This window comes from Oncorhynchus clarkii, chromosome 16 (genome assembly GCF_045791955.1).
Source record: "Oncorhynchus clarkii lewisi isolate Uvic-CL-2024 chromosome 16, UVic_Ocla_1.0, whole genome shotgun sequence".
In the NCBI taxonomy this organism is placed as follows: Eukaryota; Metazoa; Chordata; class Actinopteri; order Salmoniformes; family Salmonidae; genus Oncorhynchus; species Oncorhynchus clarkii.
The window spans coordinates 33995555-34006439 of NC_092162.1; the positions used below are offsets into that span (position 1 = coordinate 33995555).

At 43.0% G+C, this 10885-nt stretch overlaps 1 protein-coding gene across 2 annotated transcripts in view; it reads right to left on the reverse strand.

Moving 5' to 3' along the window:
• The window catches only part of LOC139367570 (serine/threonine-protein kinase 35-like), a 57485-nt gene extending 46800 nt beyond the window's left edge, over positions 1 to 10685 (reverse strand). For both annotated transcript variants that reach the window (XM_071105823.1, XM_071105822.1), the window contains exons 1-2: positions 9985 to 10685; positions 4118 to 4889 (exon numbers count right to left, since the gene is read on the reverse strand). In XM_071105823.1, coding sequence (XP_070961924.1) covers positions 4174 to 4889; positions 9985 to 10534 — 1266 coding nt within the window. In that variant the 5' untranslated portion in view covers positions 10535 to 10685 and the 3' untranslated portion in view covers positions 4118 to 4173. The remainder of the gene's footprint in view (positions 1 to 4117; positions 4890 to 9984) is intronic.
• Between the last annotated feature and the right edge of the window lie 200 nt (positions 10686 to 10885).

Genomic DNA, 10885 nt, shown 5'->3' on the forward strand with positions numbered 1-10885 from the left:
AACAGCCCTAATGTTGTAAATAAACATCAGTATGTTGTCATCCAGAGTCACCTTTAATCGGGAGTGTGCTTCATGATTAATGACTCATGGTGTAACCATAACACACAGGCTCTCAAGTCCTTCGGTTCACCTGACATTGAATTACTTAATCAAATAAGGACCATATTATCTCCCAAGAATTATCTTCAGTTATCGTCACTGTGTATATACCTCCTCAAGCAGATACCACGACGGCCCTCAAGGAACTTAACTGGACTCTTTGTAAACTGGAAACCATATATCCTGAGGCAGCATTTATTGTAGCTGGAGATTTTAACAAAGCAAATTTGAGAACAAGGCTACCTAAATACTATCAGCATATTGATTGCAGCACGGGCAATACACTGGACCACCGCTACTCTAACTTCCGCGAGGGATACACAGCCTTCCCTCGCCCTCCCATCGGCAAATCCGACCACTACTCCATCTCGCTCCTACCATCCTATAGGCAGAACTCAAACAGGATGTACCCATGACTATAACCATTCAACGCTGGTCTGACCAATCGGAATCCTCGCTTCAAGATTTTTTTGATCACACGGACTGGGAAATGTTCCAGGCAGCTTCAGAGAATTGATGTATGCTGACTCAATGAGTGAGTTTATAAGGAAGTGCATTGGAGATGTTGTACCCACTGTGACTAATAGAACCTACCCAGACCAAAAACGACATTTGCACAAAAATGAAAGTGCGAACCACCGCATTTAACCATGGAAAGAGGATTGGGAATATGGCCGAATATAAACAGTGTAGTTATTCCCTCCGCAAGGCAATCAAGCGAAATGTTGGTATAGGGACAAAGTGGAGTTGCAATTCAACAGCTCAGACAAGAAACATATGTGGCAGGGTCTATAGGAAATCACAGATTATAAAAAGAAAACCAGCCATGTCACGGACACGGACGTATTGCTTCCAGACAAATTAAACACATTTGCCCGCTTTGAGGATAACACAGTGCAACCGACACGGCCCGCTAACAAGGACCATGGGGACCCCCCTCTCCTTCTCCGTGGCCAACGTATGTATGACAGTTAAACGAGCTAACCCTCGCAAGGCTGCCGGCCAAAACGGCATCCCTAGCCGCGTCCTCAGAGCACTCGCAGACCAGCTGACTGGTGTGTTTCCAGACATATTCAAATCGCTCCCTATCCCAGTCTGCTGTCCCCACATGCTTCAAGATGGCCACCATTGTTCCTGTACTCAAGAAGACAAAGGTAACTGAACTAAATAACTAATGCCCCGTAGCACTGACTTCTGTCATCATAAAGTGCTTTGAGAGACTAGTCAAGGATCATATCACCTCCACCTTACCTGCTACCCTAGACCCACTTCAATTTGCATACCACCCCAACAGGTCCACAGACGATGCAATCGCCATCACACTGCACCCTGCCCTGTCCCATCGGGACAAGAGGAATACCTAATGTAAGAATGCTGTTCATTGACTACAGCTCAGACTTTAACACCATAGTACCCTCCAAGCTCATAATTAAAAGCTGGAGGCCCTGGGTCTCAAACCCACCCTGTGCAATTGAGTCCTGGACTTTCTGAAGTGCTGACCCCAGGTGGTGAAGGTAGGAAACAATACCTCAAAACTGGGACCCCACAAGGGTGAGTGCTTAGCCCCCTCTTGTACTCCCTGTTCACCCATGACTGTGTGACCAAGCATGCCTCCAACTCAATCATCTATTAGGGTGGTGCGGAGGGTGGTGCGGTCTGCACAACGCATCACCTGGGACAAACTACCTTCCCTCCAGGACACCTACACCACCTGATGTCACAGGAAGGCCAAAAAGATCAAGGATAACAACCACCCGAGCCACTGCCTGTTCACCCCGCTATCATCCAGAAGGCAAGGTCAGTACATGTGCATCAAAGCAGGGACCGAGAGACTGGAAAACAGCTTCTATCTCAAGGCCATCAGACTGCTAAACAGCAATCACTAACTCAGACAAGCTACTGCCTACATAGACTCACTCGTCACTTTGAACTAACCACTTTAATAATGTTCACATATCTTACATTACTCATCTCATACGTACAGGGATTGGAGTCATTAAAACTTGTTTTACAACCACTCCACAAATGTCTTTTTAACAAACTATAGTTTCAGCAAGTCGGTTAGGACATCTACTTTGTGCATGACAAGTGATTTTTCCAACAATTGTTTACAGACAGATTATTTCACTGTATCACAATTCCAGTGGGTCAGAAGCTTAAATACACTAAGTTGATTGTGCCTTTAAACAGCGTGGGAAATTATGTCATGGCTTTTGAAGCTGCTGATTGACTCAAATTATGTAAATTAGCCTGTTGGAGGTGTACCTGTGGATGTATTTCAAGGCCTACCGTCAAACTTAGTGCCGCTTTACTTGACATCATGGGAAAATCAAAATCAGCCAAGACCTCAGAAAAAAAATGGTAGACCTCCACAAGTCTGGTTCATCCTTGGGAGAAATGTCCAAACGCCTGAAGGTACCACGTTCATCTGTACAAACAACAGTATGCAGGTATAAACACAGCCATCATACCGCTCAGGACGGAGATGCGTTGTCTCCTAGAGATGAACGTACTTTGGTGTGAAAGGTGAAAATCAATCCCAGAACAACAGCAAAGGACCTTGTGTAGATGCTGGAGGAAACAGGTACAAAAGTATCTATATCCACAGTAAAACGAGTCCGATATCGACATAACCTGAAAGGCAGCTCAGCAAGGAAGAAGCCACTGCTCCAAAACCGGCATTAAAAAAAGCCAAACTACGGTTTGCAACTGCACATGCAGACAAAGAACATACTTTTTGGAGAAATGTCCTCTGGTCTGATGAAACAAATATAGAACTGTTTGGCCATAATGACCATTGTTATGTTTGGAGTAAAAAGGGGGAGGCTTGCAAGCCGAGGAACACCGTCCCAACCGTGAAGCACGGGGGTGGAAGCATCATGTTGTGGGGGTGCTTTGCTGCAGGAGGGACTGGTGCACTTCAAAATAGATGGCATCATGAGGACGGAAAATTAGGTGGATATATTGAAGCAACATCTCAAGACATCCGTCCGGAAGTTAATTCTTGGTCGCAAATGGGTCTTCCAAATGAACAATGACCCCAAGGATACTTCCAAAGTTGTGGCAAAATGGCTTAAGGACAACAAAGTCAAGATATTGGAGTGGCTATCACAAACCCCTGACCTCAAATCCATAGAAAATTTCTGGGCAGAAGTGAAAGTGTGCGCGAGCAAGGAGGCCTACAAACCTGACTCAGTTGCACCAGCCCTGTCTGGAGGAATTGGCCAAAATTCACCCAACTTACTGTGGAAAGCTTGTGGAAGGCTACCCAAAATGTTTGACCCAAGTTAAACAATTTAGAAGGTAATGCTACCAAATACTAATTGAGTGTATGCGAACTTCCGACCCACTGGGAATGTGATGAAAGAAATAAAAGCTGAAATCATTCTCTATTATTCTGACATTTCACATTCTTAAAATAAAGTGGTGATCCTAACTGAACTAAAGAGGGAATTTGTACTAGGATTAAATGTCAGGAATTGTGGAAAAACTGAGTTTAAATGTATTTGGCTAAGGTGTATGTAAACTTCCGACTTCAACTGTATATACTGTACCTTATTCCATCTATTGCACCTTGCCTATGCCGCTCGGCCATCGCTCATCCATATATTTATATGTACATATTCTTATTGCATCCCTTTAGATTTTTGTGGATTAGGTAGTTGTTGGGGAATTAGATTACTTGTTAGATATTTCTGCACTGTCGGAACTAGAAGCACAAGCATTTCGCCGCAATCGCATTAACATCTGCATGTGACCAATACAATTTGATTAGATTTGGGCATTCATTTTCCAGGCTATAGCACACGTTTTACATACAGCAGTTTTTAAAAGGTCCAAAGACTTGGGTCTCCGTCGTGGTTTCATATTTGCCATGGGAAAAAAATAGTGATTGTCACAGCCCTATCAAACATGTATGAAAGGTCTTGTTCAAATCAAAAGGGGTCCAGTCAGAAAGTGATTGAAATCTTATGGAACAACCCACATGTGGTGTCCTCACCATGTGAGGAAAACCTACCTGGTAAAAAAGCAGACTGGCCATGGTTTGGAAAGGGGAATGGGAGGGGAGCGGTGTCACGCAGCACACGTGACTAGGTTCACCAGCACCTCCAGTTGGAAGGCGTCGGGCCGGTCCAGGGGGTTGACCGCAAGCATGTCCTGCAGAAGCTTCTTCACCCCCTCAGACATGGTGCTGCGTGTCTTCTGCGGGATGTGGAGCACCATCTTGGGGTTCCCCAGGAGCGCCTCACCCACTGGCACAATCTCAGTGCCCCGACGCACGTAGGTGCCCAACAGCTCGCGCTTGGACTCGGCGTCGATGAAGGTGATCCGCTCCAGCATGGCCCAGATGATGATTCCCAGGGCAAAGATGTCAGCCTTGGCCGTGTAGTGGCCCTCCCACACCTCGGGCGCCATGAAAAAGTCTGAGCCACATGTTGACGACAACCAGAACTTGTTCACGTTGTTTCTGTCGCCTCCAGCTTTGGGGTGCTCATTGCCGTCTTTGCCCAAGCCTGCGCAGACCTTGCTGAGGCCGAAGTCAGCCACTTTGAGGACAGGCAACCCTGACTTCTGGGAGATGAGGATGTTGTCGGGCTTGAGGTCGCGGTGCACAATGTTGTTCTGGTGCAGGAAGGCCACGGCACTGGTCAGCTGGCGCATGAAGCTCTTGTTGGTGCGCGGATCGGGCCGTCGCGAAAGGATGTACTGGTTCAGGTCCCCGCCTTCGCAGAACTCCATGATGAACCATAGGTAGCACGGCTCCTCCGGGTAGCCCAGAATTCGCTCACCTAGGAAAAGAGACAGACAAAACAACATTTAAGAGTGGCAAAACCAATGGAACCTCGCCAATCTTAAAGGCTGTCATCTTGGCCGCAGACTAAATCTGGATGTTTTAAAGACAATTTCCTGCAATTCTACTCATTTTGCCATGACTTGTCATCCGAGTGCCTCAAACATTATAAAATCAATGGAGGCTCCATAAAATTTAAGTACATATTTTGGACAGTCGGCAATGACTTAGCACCGGCGGCCTGCCGCTGCTAAAAGAATATATGGGAAACACTGCCCCCCTTTCCACATGTGCAGTGATGGCTCTGAAAACAAGCGGGACTTGTTTCTCAAATAAACCGTTGTCATCATAGTAGTTGAACACGTTTGCAGAGCACACAAATTGACACTTGTGAGAAAAAAGTTGGTTTATTTCATTCCATTTACTAGTTGTCAATTATTTAATTATCTTTTTTTTGGAGCACTCCTGTCAATCTTGAGGAAGAACACACCTGGTTACGCATCTAGAAAAAGGCCTAGTCTACCAGGCCTTCGGGCAAATGTAGGTCTATAAGTGTGTCCATTTGGGGATCTGATAAGACAATCAGAAATCACAGGGGAAACTAGCTCCGCAGAATATTTTATACAAACTTGTAAGTTTTGCTAGCACGAGCGTCGGGTCAGACCAAGTTAATGCAATAGTTGATACAATGTTTCAAGTTCCTTGCAGACAGGCCATGCATAGCCAATGTGATTTATAGGATATTTATTTTCCTCAGGATATTTTCTACCTGCAGGCTGCAATGTTTGTTGGCTTTATGTAGGCTATTTTTTACATATTAGCAATAGAAGTAACTTCTAGATTTGTATCATTTTCATTTCAAATGTTGATTAACCACATGACATTGATTTTGAGATATGAAGACTATTGTAAGTGAAATTAAACTGTTCCACAAAATGTGCATGGGGGGGGGGACAGGTTCTCTTCTTCTGGTTAGGCTATATTGATCTCTCGGCTCCTTCTTTAGTAATTTGTGTGTCTTCATTTTTATTGGCAGGTCTTAATGCAGAAGACAAGTTCAGTAGTATTCAGACCCCTTTCTATTACATTTTAGAATAAGGCTGTAATGTATTAAATAGATTTTTTTTCCAGTGGTGGAAAAAGTACTCAATTGTCATACTTCAGAAAAAGTAAAGATACCTTAATAGAAAATGACTCAAGTAAAAGCCATCCAGTAAAATACTACTTGAGTAAAAGTCTAAAAGCATTTAATTTAAAAATATACTTAAGTGTCAAAAGTAAATGGAATTTCTAAAATGTACTTAAGTATTAAAGTGCAAATCATTTCAACTTCCTTATTAAGCAAACCAGACAGACAGCACATTATAAACATTTTTTTGACAGATAGCCAGGGGCACAGTAACACTCAGACATAACTTACGAACTAAGCATGTGTGTTTAGTGAGTCTGCCCAATCAGAGGGAGTAGGGATGACCTCTTGATAAGTGTGTGAATTGGACCATTTTCCTGTCAAAATGTAACGATTACTTTTGGGTATCAGGGAAATTGTATGGAGTAAAAAGTACATTATTTTCTTTAGGACTATTGTGATGTAAAAGTTGCCAAAAATACAAATAACCTGACCATATGAAGATCATCAAATGTAAGGGATTCATTTGATCTCTATTTCTGAGTTTTGTAACGCTTCTGCTTGGCTGGTTACTGTTTGTAATAATTTGTCAACTGGCTATGTTCTGGGTTAGGTATGTTCTGGGCTAGGTATGCTTTCGGCGAAAAGCATTTTCGAAATCTGACACTGTGGTTGGATTAACAAGAAGTTCATCTTTAAACCTATGTAAAATATGTTTTGTTTTCTGAATTTTTATAATGAGAATTTCTGTATTTGGCGCTCTGCAATCTCACTGGATGTTGGCCAGATGGGATGCTAGCGTCCCACATACCCTAGAGGGGTTAACTTGTGGTTCCCAAATTAGGTGTCGGCAGGGGGTCGTGCCCACCCAGTATTTTTTTTAAATTACTCTTGAAAGTTGTAATAGTAGAATGCACAAGGTGCAATTAAGAAATTGAGTAGTGAGTCATCAGTTCCTCTTGTCATGTTAGTCATTACATACCTTAGAGCTATTTATAAACTAGATGTTATTTATTCTCTCACTCAAATTTCACATGAATACATATTAGACATTGCAAAATGTATAGAATTGCAATAAAATGTGCATTAAAAAAACGCTAAATATTCTTTGCACACCATGATAAAATCTGTAGAATTTAAGACAGTGCTGAAGTGTTAGCTGAGCATTATTGTCCAACAAACTTTCACAGATAAAAAAAAGAAACATCCCTTTTTCAGGACCCTGTCTTTCAACGATATTTGGATTTTTACAGATTAACTTCAGATCTTTATTGTAAAGGGTTTAAACACTGTTTCCCATGCTTGTTCAATGAACCATAAAAAATAATGAACATGGACCTGTGGAACGGCCATTAAGACACTAACTGCTTACAGACGGTAGGCAATTAAAGTCACAGTTTTGAAAACTGAAGAGGCTTTTTTCTACTGACTCTAAAAACACCAAAATATATATACCCTGGGTCACTGCTCATCTGCGTGAACGTGCCTTAGGCATGCTGCACAGAGGTATGAGGACTGCAGATGTGGCCAGAGCAATAAATTGCAACGTCCGTACTGAGAGAGGCCTAAGACAGAGCTACAGGGACACAGGACAGAGAGCTGATCGTCCTTGCAGTGGCAGACCACATGTAACAACACCTGCACAGGATCGGTACATCTTAACATCACACCTGTGGGACAGGTACAGGACGGCAACAACATCTGCCCAAGTTACACCAGGAACGCACAATCCCTCCATCAGTGCTCAGACTGTTCGCAATAGGCTGAGAGAGGCTGGACTGACTGCTTGTAGGCCTGTTGTAAGGCAGGTCCTCACCAGACATTACCGCCAACAACGTCGCCTACAGGCATAAACCCACTGTCGCTTGACCAGACGGGACTGGCAAAAAGTGATCTTCACTGAAGAGTCGTGGTTTTGTCTCACCAGGGGAGATGGTCGGATTCACGTTTATTGTCGAAGGAATGAGCGTTACGCCGAGGCCTGTACTCTGGAGCAGGATCGATTTGGAGGTGGAAGGTCCGTCATGGTCTGGGGTGGTGTGTCACAGCATCATCGGACTGAGCTCGTTGTCATTGCAGGCAATCTCAACGCTGTGCATTGCAGGGAAGACACCCTCCTCCCCCATGTGGTACCCTTCCTGCAGGCTCATCCTGACATGACCCTCCAGAATGACAATGCCACCAGCCATACTGCTCGTTCTGTGCGTGATATCCTGCAAGACAGGAATGTCAGTGTTCTGCCATGGCCAGCGAAAAGCCCAGATCTCAATCCCATTGAGCACGTCTCAGACCTGTTGGATTGGAGGGTGAGGGCTAGGGCCATTCCCCACAGAAATGTCCGGGAACTCGCAGGTGCCTTGGTGGAAGAGTGGGATAATATCTCACAGCAAGAACTGGCAAATCTGGTGCAGCCCATGAGGAGGACATGCACTACAGTATGTAATGCAGCTGGTGGCCACACCAGATACTGACTGTTACTTTTGATTTTGATCCCCCATTTGTTCAGGGACACATTATTCAATTTCTGTGGATCTTGTTCAGTTTATGTCTCAGTTGTTGAATCTTATTATGTTCATACTAATATTTCCATTTGTTAAGTTTGCTGAAAATAAACGCTGTTGACAGTGAGAGGACGTTTCTTTTTTGCTGAGTTTAGGATGATCACCATACAGTATATTCATTCTAGGCTTCAAAACACCATGCTTTCAAAGCTGTGCAGAAAGTGACAAATATTATGATTAAATGTTAATTAAAATGTTGACTATATAGACTCCTTTTGTTTTTTTTAAATGATGCATATTGGCTAAAATGAAGTCAAGATTAATATTTAATTTGTTGACAAAAGAAATGGCCTGAAATGACACTTACATAACTTACTATAAAAAGACAGCCAGCAAAGGCAGTACTGAGGCTAGGCTCTGAACAGCGAGCCTAGAGATTAAAAGCAAGATTCAGCAGTATCTGTGGGTCTCAAAACAAAACAACAATCTAATCCTAATTAATATTGGCATATTTCACACTTAGCTCAAATAAGCTTGACAAGGGAAAAAAGGTCAAGTGACTTACATTTCATACTAATAGAAAATATAATAAATAATAGGCAATAGCTTGGGTTAATACCATCAATTGCAAAGAATATTGATTGCTTGATTCAGTCATGTTTGCAAATTTGCAGCCAACCAGGAAAGGGTTTACTGATGGCCAACTAGAACACTGTTCTCAAATCCCAGTAGGGCTGTTCCCTCAAGCTGGGAATAGCACACTGTGCCTATAGCGCATTATGGCAGTTAACCTATAAGTGGCACATGGGCATTTCGAAATCTTGCTCCTAAAAACAAATGTATGAGACTGAGCAACAAAGCATTATGACTGTACATTGTGCCTCCCCCCAGACATTTACACTGCCCCCACCCCCAATTAACATTTACCATTGCCACAGCTGTTCATGTGTATATATTATTTCCATTGGCAATGTGTGAAAAAACAATAACAGAGCTCATAGTGCAAGAATTTCACTGTACCCTATCATTACGTCTGCAACCCTGTACACGTGACTATTAAAACTATTCTAATAACTGCCCATATATTATTTTTGCCATTCACAGTTACCAAATAGAAACAATAGGTAACATAACATGTTACACAATGCTACATTCGGTAAAAAAAAAAAAAAAAAATTAAGTGTAGGTTTATTTCGCGTATCTACCTCGTTTGTGTGTGCTGATCAGCAACTTGGAAAAATGTGCCTCCTTTTTGCAAACAATGGGTCAAACACTGAGTTAGTAGCAAAGTTAATAAGGAAAAATGTTGTTTTGATTGGCCTGCTCTGTACTGATAACAGCGAGCTAATTTAACAAGCCATTTTACCGTTTCAATCTTGGTAGTTATAGTAGCTACTAAAGAGTGACAACAAGAACCAATCAGGCAGTGGATTTCATCGAGGTAAAAATTAGCTAAAAGGTACCTTTTAGTGAAGTCTCCACCAACCGCAGGTATTGTTTTGACCTTTTATTTCCATGACTCATTTTCTGGGCCATTCCATTCCTTTGTAGCACACATTCCTCGAGCTGCACCACATTATCGTGCTTCTTCTCCAGGCTTGCCAAAGCCCAGAATTCTGACAGAGCGAGTTCCACATTTTCAGGAGCGTTACACTGGAGTTTTTTAACCGCTACCCTTGCCCCTGTCCTCCGTGCAATTGCCTCGAACACTACCCCATAGCTGCCCCTTCCGACCTCTCGCAACAGACTGTAACGTGGTGCCATAACCATGGCATGCTCCTCGAGGTTCTCGTTCTTACTAAAGTTCATAGAGAAACAGTGCTCCTCCATGGGGACATCGATGTCCACGTTGTTGTTCTCTACCGCTAGCGACCTCAGGACTTTGCACACCTCTCGTTTCATCTCCCGCTTCGTCATGTTGGCGGTAGCGTGCTGTGCTTCAATCAGCCTTTTGTAAGCCCTCAGACTTCTTGGGGTTCTTATTTTTCGCCTCCTCCCGTTGCATATATCCATAACTTATTTTTTGTCGAAAATATGTGTATTTTTCATTACTTGAGTTAAACTAATGACAATCAAACTTATGACGCTTAATTGTTATAGATGAACGTCAGATAACCCTCCTTTTCTTCAAATACTGTAAATCTGTTTAGCTGGCTAATGACGCCATGATGCCGCTCTAAAAGAAATGTGATTCATTAACACCTGTCTGTATAGCCTCCAATGTATAAAAGGAGATGGGAGGGAGTGGCTTGCTCCGATTGGTCCATCTGACAGATTAAGCAGGGAAAATGACCCCGACTAAATTACAATTCTCCGCTGTTACTCAACATTTAACGTAAACAATGATCATTTCGCCATTATATC